Consider the following 21,937-nt stretch of genomic DNA (forward strand, 5'->3'; position numbering starts at 1 on the left):
GTCTTGTTGTACTGTTACAAAAAAAACACCATTAACAAAACAAATTGCTTCAGAGTTTTGTACATGTGACTGACATGAAAATAGACATTTGAGTTCTTACTTTAATACAACATGGTTTTCATGGTAAAACTAACTTTAAACTTCTGTAGTGCCTTATTCACACTCATTGAACTACTTCAATGAGTGTTCCATTGCAACCGCAACCAATTATTCAGAAGATTTACTGTGATTTTGTCAAGTAGGACCAATATAAATTATTGTATAATTTACAATGTAAAGAGATAGCTTAAACTTCTTTCTTTGTCTTACTGCAGGTACGTCTCTGTCCACAATGGATCGCAGAATTTCCATCCACTGCGTCATCACAGTGTGGTTAATCAGCTGAAGGGGCAGCGAGTACTGTGGGACAGGATCAAAGTTAATACTGGTACCTTAAAACCTCATTACAAAACCCAAACTTTCTGCTGTACCAAAGGTAATTCATTGTCATAAGTTACTAGCAGACATTCCAGTTTAATCCCACTGAAAATATCTGATTATTTTTGACAAAATACTGTTCATAAAATCTTGTAAAAATAAACTGAAACCATTTTTCCCACAAACTGAGTTCATTCAAATTCAAAAATACTTTAATACTAAAGGGAAATTAAATGTTGTTGTAGTTCATTAATTCAGATTATTATTGAAGATGGTGATGACTGTTGGCAGGAAAGATCTCTTTCACACTGGAGATCTGGAATTGGAGCGATTTAGATTCAGAAGTGGTGGCTTGTTTGGTTGTTTCCTTCCTTAATATGACACCGGACCTGCAGCCCCGTTTCTGCTGTGTCTCTCTCACAGCAGAGGAGTATCTCCTCTGCTGCGACTATACACGTGTATATAGTCTCAGTGGCTTACGGCCACCAGCGGTTACCATACTCAGGCACACATTCAGTCATAACACTTATGTCATCTCCATGTGGCTGGCAGAGCGTACTCCAATCAATTGCTTCAAAGCTTGGAGGTCCTCATGTGCTTCCTATTACCATTTCCTAACAGCCATCTTCCTAATAGGTAGCCTCTTCACCAGGGGTTTGTATTCAGTGCAGAGAAAAACAAGATTATGGTCAGATTTCCCCAGAGGAGGTCTTTTTGTGGAAACATACACCTACATACATTGTTTTCTTGGGTGGAGCAGCTGACAAACTGGTGAAATGTTGGCAGTGCTGAAGAGAGTGAGGCATGATTAAAATCAGATTGTTGAGAACCGGGTTATTGGAGTGGGTTTTCTGTTGTTTTCATCTTTATCCAGTAGAGGGTGCTATGAGGTTGCACTACCTGGAGGGTGTGCCTGCGGTCCCTGGATTCAGCACACCTGCGGCCAATCTCATCACCTGGAGGAGTATATGAGCAAGGGACTGCCAGCACTTCATTGCCAGAATGTTTGCCTGTACTGGTACACCAGCCCTCTGTTGATCTCTGAGTTTGTGTTTCTACTTTGATGTTCACTGATTTTCTCTTGTGAATCCTCCGGAGGAAATCTTTCGAGACGCCGTGGATATTACTCACTGGTTGCCCAAGTTCCCACAGTCACTTCTGCAGTTAACCTACCTCCATTGGATTCTCCAGCTGGCAATCCATTCCCGCAACTCCTCCGTGCCGCTCCAGAACTTACCTGTCCGCCCTCAAACGCAGCTTCACCCTTCAACCAGCAGTTCCCACCTTTGGAGCCTGACCCCGGTTTCTCAGAGACAAACCCCTCCCCGGACTGGACCCAACTCTTACCAAGGAAGAACCTTCTGGTTTATCTAAAGAACTGCAAAATCCCACTGCCCATGAACTCGCCACCTCTCTCCTCTTTGTGTTCAGTTTTAAGAAATCCTGGCAGCAACCAAACCACAAGGACCAGATATTTGTTATTTATCATTGTTTGAAAATAAACTTTATTGACTGACTGACCTTCACCTCTCCATGTAGTGTTCTGCATGTGGGTTAAAAGCCTTAAATCCAACATGACACAGATATTGCCACAAATGCATTGGGGTGTTGTGCATTATTATTATGCATTATTATTAACATTATTGCCATAAATGCTGATGAAAATCTGAAAAGATGAATCTGTTGTAATTGTTTTCTTGTCGCAGATAAAGGGTGCATTCACACTAGCCCAGAATTAGTCTTGAATCAGACTCTAATTTGTTTGTCTAGAAAGTCCGATTCGTTTGGGAGGTAAGAATGCAAATTTGAATTCCAAAACTGATTAAAAAAAATTAACTCTGCTCCGCCTAAAAATCTAGGTCTCAATCCGGTTGAAGTGAACTTTTGCACAGTTGAAAACAGTGAATGCCACCTGACTAGAAACCGTTCCAAAAGCAGGAAGTGAACTACAGCGCAGGGCATTCTATGTCAATAAAACCACAATAAATGAGCGTTTCCACCATTTGTGGAAAAAATGGCTCGTGGGGTCAGACATGGAGTGAAGAGGAGATAAAAGGCCTCATACAAATATGGTCAGAAGAAAATATATCGCAGCTGCTTGTAACCACTCACAAAAACGAGGTTTTCAAGCTAATTAGTGTGAAAATGGAGGCACTGGAAATCCCTCATAGAGTTGCACACTACTGAACTAAGAAAAAAAGACTTCGCCATCAAATCAACAAAATACGTGACATGGTAAGGACAAGAGGAAGTACAGGAGACGCGAAGGACAAGTTTCTTTGGTATCATGAACTAGATGCTATTCTTAACACTTGACCCAGGAGCAGCCCGTAACATGTTGTGTTACCAAAAAGGGCCTCCGCTCTATGTCTTCTTCAGAGGTTTTTGTGTTGATTCCTTCAGTAGTTCTTGGTGCAGCGCCACCACAGGCAGCCGGGGGAACAGGTTTTTCAGTTAGTTTGAGTTGTTTGATACAATGTAGTGTGGATGCAAACTACAGTCCTGAAAATGTAACAAATGTTGCAACTTTGATCCCCAATTGAACCGAGTCTACCGGTCTATCAGCCTAAGTAATGTTAGAGATAGCATGAGTTCTGAGGTGGACCATGTCAATGGACTGAACAAACAAACCAACATAATCCTACCTGGACAAGAGCATGGAAGATCTTGAGGACCTGCTTCTGGATGAGGACAGAAAAAATGGTCGCATCAGAAAGCAGCTGGCTGATGAGCTGTTGAATCCTAGGCAGAAAAATCTGCATGGCTGCCAGTAGTGGCTCCCTCTCATCTGCCTTCCTGTACCTGAAGCCCACATATACAGCAGAGATATCAGTTAACCTCAGACTCCTTCTGAAATTTGAAGCAGTGGCAGCAGTGGAACTGCTTCTTGCCATAAATGCAGTCACTTTATCACAGGTATTACATAGTTTATTACTCACTAGTGCCATGCTTTTAAAACATTTTACTAACAGGCAATTTATTTTTATTAAATTATTGCCTCAAGTTAATCTTAAAATGTTTTGATCAACTGATTTTACCCCATCACCTAACTTTATTAGCTCATGTATGTTCAGAGATGCATGATCGATTAACTCCCAACAACTCTGCTCCTGAAGCATCAATAATACATGGCCTCAAGGAGACTCAGAGAAACGAGGGTCTCCTGAAGTCATGAGAAATCTCATGCAAGAGATCTCAGAATGGCTAATTGAGCTATGGTTGGCCTGCTTTCCCAAGGCCATTGGCAGATGCGGCTACAGAAAATAAATCTGGACATTGGAGAACTCTGACGTCAGCCATTGTTGAGCTGCACAAAGTATGTCAATATGTAAGATCCTTCTGATACATACACAACGATGCTACATAATCTAGAGGTGTGTGGATCGATTGGCCACCAATCATAATCGGCCGATTTACGTGAAAAAGTGCATGATTAGTGATTGCCGATCATGGTCTCCTGTTGCCGATCACACAAACCGATCACCTGTATCTCACTTCGCAGCTTGCCTGTGCAGCTTATCTACTCTTTCCCTCACACTGCGCAAGCGCGCAGCAGCAAATCCTAAGCAATACTGTGTGCAATGATAATGCTCTGAGAGTGAATGGGGACATTTGCATGTTGGGGTCGAAAATGCATCAATACGACGAATATAATATGGCATTTAAAAAACAAAAACTTGATGGAGTTTGTCTATATTGAGGCTCACTGCAGAAAAATAAACATATACGGATCAGCCAGGCAGGATAAAGCAGCACACAACTACCAACACTCACCCGGTAGAGCATGACGGTCAGAAAGCTAAACAAATAACCCGAAAAATAATTTACATCTTTGAGCTGGCAGTGTAAGACTGGGATCTGCTCTTGCTGTTGGACTATTCTCGTTGGTGGACCGCCGCTACACCATACTGGTAGTAATATTTCACAGACATAGTGCCATTTCTGCTCCACCCGGCAGTGAACTCTCACACCGAACATCTGCTTAAAGCTGAAGCATGTAACTTAAACAAAGCAAGATTTTACATATGTATTAGAACTTTTGCTGTTCTAACATAAGACAGATCATCTCTGAAAAAAAAAAGATCTCCTCTGCCTCCTCCCTGTGTCTTGCAGAATTACTCAGCTCAGTCAGCAACAACCAATCAGAATTAGCTTTAATTAGCTAGCTATGCTCTCAGGAAGTTTTGATTCAGTAACTCAGGATTGTTTATTTTGATGCAACCTGCATTTGACTTCGAATGAATGTTTTTCTTAACATTATTTGATATAGGCAGTGTTGTGAGATTTATTTGACTCATGTATAGAGTTTTTTTGCAGGTTTTTCAGTTGTCCTTTTGACTGAATAGCTGCTGTATTGTGCCTGCAAGTATTTTGCATGTTTTATGTCTAAATTAGATGAATTTATTAACAGATCATTTTTTTAATTTTGCCAGACCATATAGTTGCATATAAATGCTACTATATGGTCTGGCAAAATAAAAAAATGACCTAAAGCAAAAAATTATCAGCTAATGCATGTGATCGGCAATAATCGGTGATTGGCAGTGATCTGCCCTCATGGGTGATCGGTATCAGAATCGGCAGCAAAAAACCTGATCGGAGCATCCCTAACATAATCCCTACTCATTCACGGTCCCTTAGAATACCTGAGAGATGACGAGACATGTGGAAGTCACCTCAAGGGGCCGAGGCACTGTTGGAATAGTTTTCCTGCTTAATGAATGAATGGTGAATGACAAAATCACAATGAGCATTAAATAGATGGATGGTTGGCAGCCCAGGCAATTTTTTTTATTCCAGTGCACAATGTCTTGGATTAAAATGCATCTTTGTTGTAGTTTATGGGAATACTGGCTGTAATGAGGTGATCCAGAAAACCTATATAGAACCTCATAGTAAAGATTCTGTAAAGCCACCAGTGGGCAATGAAAATGAAAAATGCATGAGCTAAACTTCATGGCCTCACATTGAATTGAATCCTCAATCGACATTATTGCTGAATACTAAATGAAGGAATGACTGGACATTGTAATGAAAAGTCAATGTTAGATTAATGTTCAAATTTTAAACTGAACTACATTTTGACTATGGAAATGATCTGATCAACATTTCTAACCATGTACACTAATTGGCTCATGACCTGTTGGCGCAATTTGTTCACACCTTCAAGGTTCCACAGACCAGCTCCTGTACTCCCATTACCAAATAGATATCAGCTAATGTCAAAATAATCTTTGAAATTGGTTAAACTGAAATAGTATTAAAATTGATCTCAACATGAGTATGCTTTGTAACTTTGTGTCCAAGCTGACCAATATAAATACCTGACAATCGCAATCGATTGACAGCCGAGCATCCACATTCAAATAGATGACACAGTAAAATTTCCAGATGCGAGAACCCACAACAAATGTAAATATTGATGAAGTAAATAAAGTGTGATCAAACATGTTGATGCTGTGTGAAGGGTGAAAGGGGTGGAGTATTTGGTCCACCCTTCTAGCTGGTGGTGATAATGCTCCATTCAGCATTTAGTTGTTTGCCAACCACTTTTAGACAAGTAGTAATAGAAGAAGGAAAAGAAGAAGAAGAAGAAGAAGAAGAAAAAGAAGAAGAAGAACAACAAGAACAAGAAGAACAAGAAGAAATCCCAGTCTATAGAAGACAGCATCACACACAGCAACGGGGTCAACCACACCTTCTCACTAAGATGGACATTTTTGTCATCTCCTTGCTCAGAGTTGCTCTTAGCAATTGAATGAATCACTCTGAGACCAGAGATTCCTGGAGAGATTATTAGGCCAAGATAGAAGCTCTCAGAGAGCACTCTGGGAATTTTTGAGATTCCCAAAGTACTAATGATCTATGCTGTAGTCCCCAATGACGTATGCTGTCTCCTTAAGAGATCTGGGTTTAGGGGAAACTGACTGATTTAATCAGGTTACTCACTCGTATGTTTTGACAAGCTGGTAAAGAGCCAGCAGACTCCCGTACCAGGTGCCGCTGTTCTGAGACTGCAGGTACATGCTGAGCTTGTCTACGATGGCGGTCCAGCGTCCTGGGAAGTCGTGCTTAATGATGGCTCTCAGACACATGGTCAGCTGGGCTCTTTGGGAGTATAGAGAAAAGGAAAAGAAAAGGACATTATTAATCCCAAAGATTAATAAGATGTCCTATTTAGTCTGTGATAGAGGCCCAAATCAGATTACGTATACAGCAGAAACAGTACTCTAGTCAGATTCAATTCAGTACGATTCAATTCATCCATCCATCATCTTTGCAAGGTCTTTCTTCTCCCCAATGACCACCAGGATGAGACCTACAATAGTTTTATTTCTTTCAGTTTTACAAATCTAAATTTTTAGTATGAATCCTACACAATTGTGACAAGGTGTGAAGTATTCACACTGGTTGCTGTAAATATCTAAATGCTGTGCTATATCTGAATGCACTGGCGCTGCTGGTTGTCGTTTTGAGTGGGAGAATCAGGAGGGAACACGTTTTCAGGGATCACCAAGGTGATCCCTAACCTATGCTGATGACTGTTTATAAGCCGATTTAGATTCCCTATGAGCTGAACTGGGTCCAGTATTGGAGAGACCAACCCACCAGAACCATACCATCTTGTTTGTACTTGCAATAATTGTTTGTACAGATGAACAAGGCACCTTCAGGCACCCAGAAATTGCACAAAAATACAAGCCAGACTTGTGCAAGTCCACAATTCTCGTCCTGATATGTTGGCTGACTTCTTTCGACTTTCCCATGAGATTACACAAGGAACATCTCGGGAATCTGAAGAATTGCACTGCTCCCAGTCAAAAACAACCATAGTTAGAAGGGGGGTACTGGCAATCAACTTCATGTTTGTGCTTCTAAATATGCTAGCGGTGGAGAAAAAACTGAATGTTCCAAGAAAACCATTTTTCTGCTGTCATCGGAGAACATGCTAACTGGCCTGAGCATTCATGGTATGCTCAGGCCATTCATTGAGGTGTAGCAAAGCAGAGAGCAAAGGCGAAGGATTGGTTGTGTCTGACAGAGCAATGTATTTGTTTAGATGACAGCAGGTCCACAGGGAGAAGGCAGAGGAGCTCAATTTATTTCATAGATTATCTGTCTTATACTGCCAGGAAATAGTGATACTTTTAACAAATGAGTAAAAAAATATATTGTTTTTATAAACATTACATACTACAGCATTAAATAGAGTGCAAGTGATAGTCATGCTGAAGATCCTAAGGGACTATTGAAAATTCTAAACTGAAATAACTGGCCATACAAATTCATTGACTTTTAAAATTCTAAACTTATATACTTGCATTCATTTGTTTTTATTTAACTTTATCTGGCCCTTGAGGAATGCAGTTTGAGACCACTGCCTTAAAGCCGTTTTCACACTGCAAGGAATGGAACGGAATGGCACCGTACGGCACGCTTCAGTCTGGTTCCACCCGTACTGCAGCCCTGTTGTGTTTGCATATAACTGAGGGCGGCGTCGAAGCTGTACTTTACGTCATTATTTTTGAAACTAAACAATGGTTTCGAAGCCTTTTCCTCAAAGATGCGACGGAAAACTCCCATTCCTTGTTGACCGATCTAGTTCATTCTGTACTCGTTCATCAGCGAGTAAGCGGAGGAAAAAAAATTACTTCATCATGGGATCAAGTAACAGCAGAATATTGAGAGGAATTCATGGCAAATTAAAAATAATAATAATAAAAATATTAAAAAGAGCACTCTTTACAAAATACAGTAAGAACAGTTTAGTGAGAACCAGCTAGAACCGATCAACGTCTGACTGCAAAACAACCAACGACTGACTCTAAACCAATCAGCTGTTGATTGTAAGCAGCCCCGCTTGGCCGGTCCGATTGGAACCACAGCTCTTGTGGTTCCAAGGAGCCGGGTGAAACCGGGTTGGAAGTTCTAATGCAAACACGGCCAGCCCTACTTTGAACCAGTGCCGTGCCATTCAGTTCCGTTCCGTTACTTGCAGTGTGAAAACGGCTTTAGAGTGCGTTAAGTATTACAGTTGTTAATTCCTCTTGTGTTACTGCTAGGTTAAAAGAAATGTGGTAGTAAGTGAATAGCAGACAAACTATAGTAACAATATTATCTAGAGACATGTGTCTTTTCAAACAATATGGATAGACTTTGCCATCCTCAAATGGACCAAAATGTGAAATGTTGGCCTCCTGCACATTGTCTATATGTAGGGCTGTTGTAAACGAATATTTTAGTAATCGAGTAATCTATCGATTATTCTTACGATTAATCGAGTAATCGGATAAAAAAAATTCTAAAATGAAATATTGGTAAATCTGGCATAATACCGGTGTTACTATCAGATATCAATATCAGTCCAATTTTTCATATTTGAGCATCCCTAACAGTTGCTTTTTTGTAGTTTAGAAAACTAACCTGTAACAATAATAGCTCACTTTCTAAGTTAACCAGAAGAAAAGTTATAGAAAAATCTGAAATTATATTGAATTTAATAACAGAGGCAGGCTCACAAATATGCTTATAAAAAATGTCTACAATCCAGCTTTTAGTTTATGTATTCATCTTCAGTGAGTTTAATAGATTAATTAAACTCACCTTGCCACCTAACCTGTCACGCTTTGGGTTTGAAAATACGGGAAATGCCGCCTGGAGTGGGAGGAGAGGGCGAATGAACGAACGTAAGATGGGGTGGAGGGGAGGAAATAGACCAGCGGACTGACGAACCGTTAGACCGGGGGACGAACACGGGGGGAAGCAATACGGGATATTTACGACACCTTCACTGGTCACACTCAGAAACTCATCTACCAGCCATGTACGATGCGCTCCGCCACCCGTTTCTTCAGACCGGGATATGAAATTTATTGTGCGGTTCGTCGGTAAAGCTACATTTACACGGTAAGCATCAGCTACTCAGCCGCCCGCCCTGTTCAGTCTATCCGCTCACCTCAGCGCTCTTCCCGCCGTTCGCTTTCAACCAGCAGCCCCGGAGGAGAAATGCTGCCGTACTCCAGGCATTCCCCAGTCATTTTAAGGATGCTTATTGGTTCCCCAAAAACGATAAAAAGTCGGGCATTATCATCAATCAACAAAATCCCCACGGGCCAATCTTGAAGATTGGACTTTATGCCGCTGAAACTTAGCTTTTGTCAACAACTCAGAGGCGGAAGTGAGAGCTCCGCGCAACGCAAATGAAGTCCCGGCCGGAACACGGTGCGCTAACTAATAAAACATAAATTAACGAAGCTTCGAGGCAGGTAAATTTTCCTCGAGGAATTTTAGTAATCGAGGTACTCGAATCATTCGAGGAATCGTTTCAGCCCTATCTATATGTGTTATATATTGAGGCAGAACTCAATTTCTGAAATCCTGGCTAAAGATAGAGATAGAACTGGTACTGGTTAAAGTCATGGTATGGACTATGAAGGCACTTAGTATAACAGGGATGTTGTGTGTGTATGGGTACCGTATAGACTCTGGACAACGGATGATACCCTCCACTATGTGGTCTCGGATCTGCTGTCGATCATTCTCATGAATGTTGAAAGGAAAAACCACCTCTCCCACAGATGGCTCCCTGTCCTGCCAGTACTGACTCACCATATTCTTCAAGTAGATGGCAGCTAAGAACACACAAACAGTGAGATTTAATAAAGCAACCAAAAACATTGGAGAACTGTCTCTCTCTTTTCATTACATTTGCAGTAAGTTCTGATACACTGAAATGTACATCAATGATAGGGAGGAAAAAGTAAGTACAAGTTTTAAAAGAAAACCATCTGGTATAAAGCAGTTCCAGCATCAGAATTATTTTTAATGTCATTGTGTATGAATAAGATAAACAGACATTTTTTTCTAAAGTACATTAACAGCTTGATCACATAGTTCCTCTTTCTCATGTACTCCTGTTAGCTCTCCTTCCAACCTCCAGTTGGGAGTATCGAATTAAAATCATGTTTCATCATTTTACCCTAATTATCCTGTTTTTAGAAGCATCAAACTTAATCAGGATGCCAAAACTTTTATGAATGTTGTCTGTTATTGCACAATAGCCAGCCCCACCTAAACCCTCTCAAACCTCACAGACTGACTATTGACCAGCTCTCCAGTTAATGGGTTGGGAAAGTCTCTAGTTCCTAGGGCTTTTACTCCATGGATAGTCTAGAAAACATTCTATTTATGCTGGTGGCGGGAGGACTCGTCTAGCCTCTGACTGCCTACAGTCCAAAAGTTATCACCTTTTTCAATTATTAAGGCAATTAACCTAGTAGCTCTCAAGGTTACCTAGCCCCAATAAGGGGTTAGGTAACCTTGGTAACCAGAGTTAAAGAGTTTAATTGCACGAGGGACAAAGGAGTTTCTCAGTCTGCTGGTCCTGCACTTTGGAAGAAGCAATCTCCCTCTGACTCTGCTTTCCTGGCTGCTGGTGACAGTGTGCAGAGGGTGACTGGCATTGTCTATAATAGCCTGGAGTTTCTGTAATGTTCTCCTCTCTGCCACTGTTGCCAGAGAGTGGACTCTCATCAAGTGGATGGAAGGCTCAGTGCCTTGTATGGACCACTGAGCCAGTCTAATTTGTTTCTCCAGCTTGGAAAGGTCTTAAGAGACACTGCCACCACAGCTTACACAAGATGCTGGCGAAAACAGACTGGTAAAGTAACCCGAGCAGCTTTCCACAGATGTTAATGGATCTCAGCCTCCTGGGCCTTCTTATAAAGCTGCTTTGTGTTGCTTGTCCAGGCCAGATTGTTGACCAGCCCTACAGGCCAAGATATTTATAGGTCTGCATGACCTTCACTTGTTCCCCTCCTATCAGAGCTGGTTGTGGACTCCCTCTGTGCCTCCTGAGGTCAATAACCAGTTTCTTCATCTTGGAAGTGCTTAGCTGTAGGCCGTTTCTATGGAACGAGACAACAAAGTTTCTCACCAGGCTCCTGTACTCCTCTTTGTTGTCTTTGATGCACCCCACGATGGCAGTGTCATCAGCGTACATGTTTCAGAGTTACAACAGAAGACAGGTGTACAGGGTGAAGAGGATGGGTGACAGCAACCTGCCCTGCGGGGTTCCAGTGTTGCTGACCACAGTGTCAGACATGATGTTATTCATCCTGACAAACTGTGAGGTAGCTGGAAATTCAGATGACCAGGCAGGAGTCCAATCTCATTCTATTAAGTTTTTCCAAAAATGCAGGGGGCTGGATTGTACTAACAGCACTTGAAAAATCCAGGAAGAGGATCCTGACGTTGCCACTTCCCATGTCCAAAGGGTCTCAATGTAGGATGTAGATAATGGCATCCTCCACTCTGATCTGTGCCCGGTAGGCAAACTGCAGGGGGTCTTTAGTGTCCTTTACCTGCATTCTGATGTGGTTGAGGTCTTCCTCAACCACATCAGAATGCAGACTCTGGAGAGGCTCTTGCCTCTCCAGAGTCTTCATCGGATGTAATGCGAGTGCCACCGGTCTGCAGTCATTCAGCTCACTGGGTCTGCTCTTCTTAGGGACAGGAATGATGCCTGATGTCGTCCAGACTGTGAGCATGCTCCCAAGTTGCAGGCTCAGGTTGAAGACTTGTTGTAATGGTCCCCTGAGCTTGGTAGCACAGATCTTGAGAAACCCAGGGGATACTCTCTCGGGTCCTGCACCATTTTGGGGTCGAAGCTTCCTCAATTCTGCCCTCATCTGATCAGCCGTTTAGCGTGGAAGAGGCTGTTTGGAGGGAAAGAAACGAGAGGGGCAACTAAGCTGCCTTGGAGAAGGAGGTTGGGTCAGGCGGCTGGTATGAGATAGAGTGAGGGAAGGGGGCCATGTTGCACCTACTGGCAAGGAGGAGGATGCACTGGGGGAGAGCACTGGGGCAGAGCAGATGTAGCAGGGTTTCCCCCAGTTTATTATAAACTGATGTAGGTGCCAAGGAACCTGAAATCTGGCACCATCTTCACCCTCTGTTCTTCGTTAACGTGACATAAATAGGTTATCATTTTCATTCAGTCAGAACTTTACGCTGACTCTAGCCACATGCGTCACAGGTAGATTCTAGTAAAGCATTGATGAATGCCTCATTTTAAAATTTGTTAACTGGATTTATACCAGGCACAGTTAACAAATTTTAAAATGAGGCATTCATCAATGCTTTACTAGAATCTACCTGTGACGCATGTGGCTAGAGTCAGCGTAAAGTTCTGACTGAATGAAAATGATAACCTATTTATGTCACGTTAACAAAGAACAGAGGGTGAAGATGGTGCCAGATTTCAGGTTCCTTGGCACCTACATCAGTTTATAATAAACTGGGGGAAACCCTGCTACATCTGCTCTGCCCCAGTGCTCTCCCCCAGCACTGGGGCACCTAGGCACATTATTTTGTGCCTAGGTGGCTGGACAACACACGGCACAATGAACCGGATCGAACTGTTATACCTAGGATTTCTGTCGGCTAATGTGTCTCTCAGGTTTTGAAAATGGGCCGACAATCGGCCGACAACTCGTGTAGTGTGAGCTGGACATTACACCAAAGAAATGAGGAAGGGAGGGTCAGTGGAGAGCACCAAAGCTGAGCCTTTTTTCATTCAGTGTCATCAAGAGAAAGAAAACAGGCAGGAAGAGACAATAAAGCCGATAATTAAAATGAGGTCGATGGGTTTAATTTATTGTGCGATTAATTGATTTATCGTTTATTGCAACAGGCCTAGTTAGTTACAAGTAGCAACTCTAACGTTATTCATAATGTGTGAGTTAACTATAGACTGTAAATTGTATCAGCCCAGCCGCCAACCTTACATCTCATTTTTTCTCTCTGGAAAGCTGAGTTATAGTCGCGGTTGAGCGTTTTTGAGCCAAGACAGCGGTATGGCGTTTACTGATCCGCACCGAGTTGCAAAGATCCAGAGGTGCACGAGGCGCTGCGACACGCGCATGCGGCGGGGTCGGCACATGCCCCTGCGTGTCCACTTCAACTCTCAAAATGAACCGAGCTCCGTGCTCATGATAATTTAAAACAAATTCAATCATTTCCATTGGCATGATTTATCGTTTCTCTTTTTATTTCTCTCTTTGTACCAAAAACTGTATGGTAAACACTTTCAGGTTGGTGCTTTGGTTAGGGGTTGCCACCTTTCAGAAATCAAAATAAGGGACGCTCACCACAGCGCGTGTCGCCCGACTCTCATGGGGTGGGATGGCCGCTGCAGTGATAGATAATATTTTATGGCAGTGTTTTTTGTCCTTAAAAAGTGATCCATAGAGCAACCGTTCATTCATAGGTCAGTTAGAGTACCCCAAAACTGTACTCTAATCAGATGAGTATACTTTAAATACGTTTAATTAAGCAAGTGTAAAAAGTATTTGGTAAACCACTGAGTAAGTGATCATAACACCTGATTTAATATTCAAAATGTGTCCTCAAACAACTAAGAGTATAAAAGTTATGTGAACATTCTGATATTTTACAGAGTACTACCAAAATATTTATATAAATAAGGAGTTAGGTTTGGAGGCTGGTTCTAGACCAGATTTACCACAGGGGCCAGGATAGTTGGTGTTTTTCCATGGCAAAACTTGAAAAAGAATTTAAAAAAAAACAAAAAAAAAACAGAGCAATATTTCATCATTTGATATAATAAGTGAGCCAAAGGCCCACTTGCGTCTCCAGAGATCCAGGTTGCAGATCCGTGGCAGATGGAAAATGTGATTCTATCTCCATACAGCATCTAAAAGTGCAGCACTATAATTTTTAATTCGTTGTTAAAGTAAAATTGTGAAGGTTAAAAAAATCAGTGATCCACCACTGAGTATTAACATAAGACATTTATTTAGTATAACTTCTTTGGTACCCTGTTGGCCCCCATCTAGAACCACCCATGGCTGCTGGTCTGGGTCTGGTGCATTAATTAAATGACCATTGAACAATGAATTCATAAAATATATCAACATAAAACATACAGAAAGCACTGTTAATCTAATGTATGATTTGTTCTTTAAATGATCACCTGTATTATTTTGGATGATTTTGTTATACATTAAATAAGCAAATAATCAAATCAATATAGTCCTACTAAAAACACAATAAGAAACTTAGTCATAGCAAAATGTTACCACATCAGAGTCTGCTGTGTTTCTCTCCTGATTATGTCTGGTATTGCACTGCGGTGGACACATTTTTTTTTTAATTGCCTGTGTTCATCCTCACTAACATTATTCAGCCTGGGATTTGCGTTTTCCTTCTCACGTCTATATCTTTACGAGAGGTTTTGCTTCTAAGGACGGTGGAGAATCGGGCTGAGGACATTTTAAAAATATCCAGGTTGATAGCAGCTCACTGCACCTGCGTAGTGTCCATCTCTAGGTCAGCGTCCATCCGTGGCGTTCAGGGGTCCTTTAGCTTCCGCAACGAGAATTTACCTGACCTTAATATTTCCTGTTTTATTTTGGTTATTATTGTTACACTTAGTAACAATGTGTGTGATAGGCGTGTCTATCGGACATTTATAAAAATACGGGACGATTCCGTATTTTAAGGGACAGGTGGCAACTCTAGCTTTGGTATCAACTAAAGCTTTTTTTTTTGAAGAAAAATTATATTTACAAAAACTTCAAAATTAATTTTATTTGTCGTTTCATTTATTTTGGATATTTGAAATATCTTCCAGTTGCAGTGTCAAATGTTCATTATAATTTAAAGTTTACTTATCTTTCAGATTGTGTTCTTGCATTATTATTTCGCCATTAATATTATATTACTAAAAAATGGTCTCAAAACAACAATATTGTTTATCATAAATCAAAATTTGTTATTGTGACAGGCCTACAAACATGTGCTATATAGTGTGTAGTTGGTCTATTACCAGGTGTGATGACCAAATCCATGGCCACACTCTGAAGGCAGAAGTCTTTTATGCACAATTTAGTTTTCACAATTTATTTTTTTCATTCAAATACAACACTTTAGTTTCAGTAAAACATTTATTAGTTGATTTGGATACATTTGTTCTTTATGTTGGCGCACACATTTAGTTAACATGTGTATTTATATCAACTTTAAAGTTAAATTTGTTTGCGACTAACTTTGTTTGTTTTTTGCTGGTATTTACCTGCCTTGGAGTGGCTAGACAAAAGATGGGGGCCAGGGCTCAGTAGGCTTAAATGCTGATTGGACTGCACCACTAGTTCCTGCTGGCAGGGGGAATTTGTAGTTTCTTTATTTAGATAAGTTTTCTATTTAAGTAAATATTAGTATTTAAATTTAATATTTTTGATTTTCATTTTTTGGGTTTTTAGTTTAGCCAAACTTAGCTGTACTGTTAGTTGTTTTGTGTTATTTGTAATTGTATTCTGTTTAGTTATCCCTATTGTGTCTTAATTGGTCTGATCAGCCAGTATATAAACCCCTGTGTGTCATTTCTTTGGAGGTCAGTTATGTTTGTTTGTGCAGCCAGTTTGTTTACGTTTTAGCATGAGTTCAGTTTTGTTTCTTTGACCTCTTTTATGAGCTCAGTTTATCCTTTTGTCATTTATAATCTTTGGGTTAAAATTAAAAAAACCTATTTTTCTAATTAATATCCTGTGACTCCTCCTGTTTAACTCGGTCCATCACACCAGGGATGGCATAGTTACTTTGAAAGAGTAATTTGATTACTCAATGAAAAATTCGTCCATCAGCTAAAAAATGTGCATCTCTTTTCCCTCCATCATTTACGTTTGTGTCGCTGGTGTTACACATGAAACGTATCTCCCCACAGAAAAGGAAGAAAGCAACAATATGTGTTTTCAAAAAAAAATTACAAACACAGAGTGACTTGGATAATTTAATCTGATTATTGGATTGTTAATAGTAACACGTTAGATTAGACGTTACAAGGGGTCAGATTAGAGTAACTCGATGACACCATTGTTTGACATTTTTGCTCAAGCTATTTACGGATCTTTCAGGTTTCTGATATGTATCCCCGCCAATGATAAATTTGTTCCAACTCCCTTGCCTACACTGGCTCCCTGTAGCTCAAAGAATAGACTTTAAAATACTGTTGTTAGTCTATAAATCACTAAACGGTTTAGCACCACAATACATTAAAGATCTGTTGTTGTTGTACCAACCATCTAGACCCCTCAGGTTTTCTGGTTCTGGTCTGCTCTGCATCCCCAGAACCAGAACCAAACGAGGAGAAGCACCATTCAGCTTCACCACAAATTTGGAACAAACTTCCAGAAAACTGTAAAACAGCTGAATCACTGAGTGCCTTTAAATCTCACCTTAAAACCCACCTGCTCAGAGTTGCTTATGGTTAAATAAGGGTTAGAGTCCCAGTTAAACTGTGTTTTAACTAAAGTTCTAAAGGGTTAGAAAACGGGTGCGGGTTTTTTTTAATTATTGTTTATTCATTGTTACATGACTGTGTTTTACACATGTAAAGCACTTTGAAATGCCTTGCTGTTGAAATGTGCTATACAAATAAAATTTGACTGATTGATTTATGTGTCTCAACTTCAACACACCTGAGTCAAATAATGAGTTCGTTAGCAGGACTCTGGAGAACCTGACTGCACTTAGGAGGTGATTCAGCTGTTGGAGTCATGACATCCAAGAGTTGCAAGACACCAGCCCTCCAGGACCAGGATTGCCCACCCCTGGGTTAGATGGTCCACGAGTGTTTGTTAAATGGGTTAAGTGGTCCTCAGCCTGAAAAAGTTTGAGAAACGCTGCCCTGGAGGCATATTTAATGTGCTGATAGAATTTAGGGAGCACTACTTTCAAATCAGCATGATTAGAATCACCCGCGACCACATGCACCGTCTCTGGGTGTTTGTTCTGTTGCTGACTCAGGAGATTATTCAAATGGCTAAGAGCTGTGCTGGAGTAGCAACAGGTGGAATGTATACAGCAGTAACCATGACAACAATAAACTCAGAGACTGTACTGGAGAGGGTGGATAATACATCATCACACCAACACCCCCTAATAAAAATACCTAATTTTTATTAGGTATTGTTAACATTCAGATTTAGGCTGCACAACGGCGCAGTTGGTAGATCTTCTTGCTGGAAGGCAAGAAGATCCTGGGTTTGTTTCCCGGTCCAGGGTCTTTCCTGTGCATGAGTGGGTTTTCTCCAGGTACTACAGCTTCCTCGCACAGTCCAAAAATATGACTGTCAGGTTGACTGGTCTCTCTAAATTCTCCTTAGTTGTGAGTGTGTACATGGCTGTTTGTCCTGTCTGTCTCCGTGTTGCCCTGTGTTGCGGCGATGGACTGGCAACCTGTCCAGGGTGTATCCCTCCTCTCACCTGAAGTGTCTTGCTGGAGATAAGCACCAGCACCCCTCCCAATCCCACCAGGATAAGGTGTAAAAAATGGATGGACGGATGGATGACATTCAGATCCTTCGATTGTAATGGTGGGTTCACAGGCGCATCTGGTTTACATTCAAAGTCTACGTGGAGCATCGAGGGCCCGTTGTGGGGTGGTTTGGAGCATTTTGAGCATTCAACACGTCAAGAGCATCCAACATGTCCGACAAATGCCAGCAACAGAACACAATGGAACAGAACATATCTTTGTGCTGTGTGTTCTGCCAGCTCGATAGTTGCGTCCAGAATGAATGAATGGAGCCAGGTCTCCGTGATTAGCAAAATGCAACTGTCGTTTACCAGTCTGTTTGCTGCCAACTGAAGCTTCATCTCATCCATCTTATTTATGAGGGACCTGGCATTTGAGAGAAAAATGCTGGGCAGAGGCAGTTTGTGTGGCCCTCTCTGTAACTGTGCCAAGGTGCCAGCTCTGCATCCCCACTTTTGTTTTGTCATTCCTGCCCGTTGGGAGGAATGTCCTATGTGACTATGTTGTGCGTTTGTATAAAGTCCTCAATTACGTACTGTTTGTACCAAAAAAAAACACTGACAACGAGAGGAGCTCAGAGCTGCTGCATCTGTCCACGCTGCTATGGAAACGCATAAGAAAGAATATAAAAATAAAAATATTTTTCCATTGAGCACAAAATGAGTGAATGAATTTTTCAAAAATGGTACAATGAACAACATACATTAACCAGCGATGTGCTGTGCCAGATTGTAGCTACAAAAGCTAATTTCTGCCTGAAGTCAGCAAAACATATTAAAATTTGTTAAAAAAATTATTTCTCCACTAGTGGGAAGGTTTGAACCTTTTCACTACTGGAGAAAAATTAAACAGTTGACCCCAAAGACAGCTGAAGGGTTTAAAGTCTTACCTGCTTGCCGGACAGGAAACTCCACCTGCTCTGACACAATGATCTGAAGCAGGGTGGGAGCAAAGTTGATGATCTTATAGGACTGAAACACAGAAAGAAAGATTGTTTGAACTTTTAGCTCAGATTTAAAATGAACCATTTCATCCATTTTCCATCTAATATTTCAAAGAATGAAACAAGCCGTTTATCTTTTCCAACCTTAATGTAAGAAATGAGGATGTTGTATTGATCTGGTTGAAAATATCTCCTATATATGAAGCCAGCTTTCTTTTCTTCCAAAAACTGCTTAGCACATTCTCCTACTCTTCTACCAGCTGGTTCTATAAGTTTTCATGGTCATTCTTAAAGATGATTACTGTCAGAAAGGCTGTAAAAATCAAGTTTGTCAAGCTAACCTGAAAGTCCTGGCTACATTATAGAGAAGGACAGAAAAAAGACAGAAAACCCTGAGTAAGGAGAAGTTCTCTCAAATTTGAAAAGACATTGATGAGAAACTTCACAGGTTCTTTCACAAGATAAAGATTTGATTTAAATTATTATTATTATTGCAAATTATTATTATTAATTTGTATTAATTTTTGGAGTGTGTTTCTTATCATAGACATTTTCACAAATCTCACTGTGTTTTATTAGGAATGTATGTGTTAAAAACATTAATGTGCTGCCTATTTTATTCACCTTCTTTACATTTACATCTCTGAATAAAATCCCCTCCAACTCAATTCTGAACTCGTCGAATAGAGTCCATTAGTGTTCAATTTAATCTAAAGTCTAAATCAAGCTGTTCTGTGTCTGTTTTCAGAAGTTTGCCTTACAGCACATTAGAGAACAAACAACATTGTGAAGACCAAGGAGCCCTGCAGACAAGTAAAGGAGAAAGTTATGGATAACTTTACAGTACAGTTAAGTTATAAAAACCCTTGCTACTAAAACAGCCCTGATCACCTGGCAGTCTGGAGCCCGTTAGAACCATGAAGGTGTGCTGTAGCACAGCAGATTCTTTAAGTCTTGTAAGTTGTGAGGTGGAGCCGCTATGGATCTCAGTTGTTTATGGAGCGCTCCATTCAGATGTGTCATACAGGATCTACCTACTATGCTGAAAAAGGCCTCAGACATCAAGAATTGCTTTCATAAAGAGTGATGCTTGGATTGAAACAATGCTTGAGTAGGTATGTAAAAGTAACATTCACAGGGATAGCAAGACCCAGGGTACTGCCCAAAGCATTACACCGCCATCTCTGACTTACCTGCTTTCTTCAGTGCATCCTGGTACCACGTGATTTCTAAGTATGTGATACATACATACACACTGACCATCCACATGAATGTGATTAATCACCCCTTTGTGCTGTTGATAGTGCATCCCATATTTCATACTTCTCCTACAAGGTCATGGGCTTCCTCATAATTATGCCTAACAACATTAGCATGCAGATGTTGTTAGGCATCTGCATGCTAACAACATGCAGATGTTGTTAGCATCTGCTAACAACAGATGCTAAAAATACTGTTTTTAGCATCTGATGGGCAACCATCAGATGCCCATCAGATGGGCAACCATCTGATTTGATTTGTGGATTACCACCAAATTATAATGAAGCACACATTACAAGGAATAAGTGGCTCAAAAACAAGATTACTGGCCCAAATCTTAACCTGTTTATAAATAGTGGTCAGATTTCAAAAATAGACACAAAAAAGAGAAGAATGGGTCAACATTGATCAGGACTGAGCCCAGACAGCATGGCAAAGGGAATTACTCAAGTTCTAAAGTCGCATCAACACCGACAAAAGTGATGATTTCAATACCAAAAATATTTTGGTAACTAAGCTTTGTCTTACATCTTACATAGAAATTAGACAGCAATGAAAGAATATCCTTTAGTTCATTGATTCTATCCTTATACTGTCTGGCTGATATTAAAACACCCCTTCCCGAGAGTATTTCCTGCTAACTATGCTGAGATGTTAATACAGCAGGCCAGACAGCTGTGGAACAGCAGCTCAACGAACACTCAGGCTCACCGCCGCTGGGCCACCTGCCTGTCAGAATGGCTCTGAATCTTTTGTTCCAGCTGCCTGGGATCAGTTTCATCAACTATTTTGTCAGGCCTGATAACGCAGAAATAAGCGTTGCTTCCCCCACCTGATTAAGCTCATTCTCCGCCGCTAACCTCAGATTCGGGTCGATTGTGCCCTTCAGAGCCTGGATAATTCGGTTCGGGTCCATGTGAGGTCAGTTCGGCCGCCCTACAGGTTTTATTCGAACATACGATCAACCTAAGCTAAGCACGACTTTTTCTCTTTCTGCAGCCAGAAAACAGGAAAAATAAAAAAAAGAAAAACTTCCGGGAGTGAGTTTACAGCTTCCGACCATTTCATTCAAAATAAGAGAACTAAACACTGGCGTTTCAATAGTGATGCAGCATTTCACCGAAGCAGACGGGTCACTAGTCTTGCGTACAAAACGGAACAATTCTTCTTCTTGGTCTCAGTTCATCCTACTCCCAGAGTCAAACCTTATTGAGAAATGTGCTGCCACCTTAAGTTTCAGCAGGACCCAACACTTCATCTGACAATGATACAGATCCCTGCTACCCCATAGCACGTCAATTTTATTATATCAATTGAAAAAAAAGTGTTCTCAATATATGTCACAAAATACACAGGAATTTGTATTTATATTGAATATAGTTTGTTGAAAGTCATAAGGATAAGGTTCATGCATAATTTAGATTTTTTGGGGGGGCGGAGTGGAAAAGAAGGATTTTGTTCTCCTCTAGAGCAAGGGCGTAGGAACGAGTCTGTCATTGGGGGGGACGCATATCGGAAACCTGACAGATGAGTAAATAGCTTGAGCAGAAATGTCAAACAATTATGCCATCAACACATCAGTAACGCGTTACTCTAATCTGACCCTTGTTTCAGTAACAAGTATTCTAACACATTACTATTTACAATCCAATAGTCAGATTAAAGTTATGCATAATATAATGACTGTCATTCCAGGATAAACACTCACTTTAGCATTTGCCTCACAACTAGCAAGATAAATACTCTGGTAGCACAGAGCCGACCAGATTCTGATGTATCTTATTGGTCAAAATGCATTGATATAAATTGACTGGCAATTGAACAGGTTCTACTTATTTCTAAAACCAAAGTAGAAAACAGCTCATAAAATAAGACACAACAGTTTTAAACTCAATACAGCAGTTTGACTAACAAAAATAAAATCTAAAAAAACAAGTTTTGTTCTTCTTGAACATCTCTCTACATCAGTGCAACAGTTT

At 40.7% G+C, this 21,937-nt stretch overlaps 1 protein-coding gene across 4 annotated transcripts in view; it reads right to left on the reverse strand.

The window, feature by feature from the left end:
• Positions 1–21,201, reverse strand: part of ipo8 (importin 8) — a 55,301-nt gene extending 34,100 nt beyond the window's left edge. For 2 of the 4 annotated variants that reach the window (XM_088003454.1, XM_088003452.1), the window contains exons 1-6: positions 20,791–21,200; positions 18,645–18,726; positions 9,893–10,049; positions 6,367–6,525; positions 3,063–3,219; positions 310–399 (exon numbers count right to left, since the gene is read on the reverse strand). In XM_088003454.1, coding sequence (XP_087859580.1) covers positions 310–399; positions 3,063–3,219; positions 6,367–6,525; positions 9,893–10,049; positions 18,645–18,726; positions 20,791–20,874 — 729 coding nt within the window. In that variant the 5' untranslated portion in view covers positions 20,875–21,200. Of the gene's footprint in view, positions 1–309; positions 400–3,062; positions 3,220–6,366; positions 6,526–9,892; positions 10,050–18,644; positions 18,727–20,790 lie in introns of all 4 variants that reach the window. The other 2 variants (XM_088003455.1, XM_088003453.1) reach the window with 2 other exon arrangements.
• Positions 21,202–21,937: the final 736 nt, after the last annotated feature.

This window comes from Poecilia mexicana, unplaced genomic scaffold, assembly GCF_051168715.1.
Source record: "Poecilia mexicana isolate PSO_F unplaced genomic scaffold, ASM5116871v1 scaffold_23, whole genome shotgun sequence".
Lineage (NCBI taxonomy): Eukaryota > Metazoa > Chordata > Actinopteri > Cyprinodontiformes > Poeciliidae > Poecilia > Poecilia mexicana.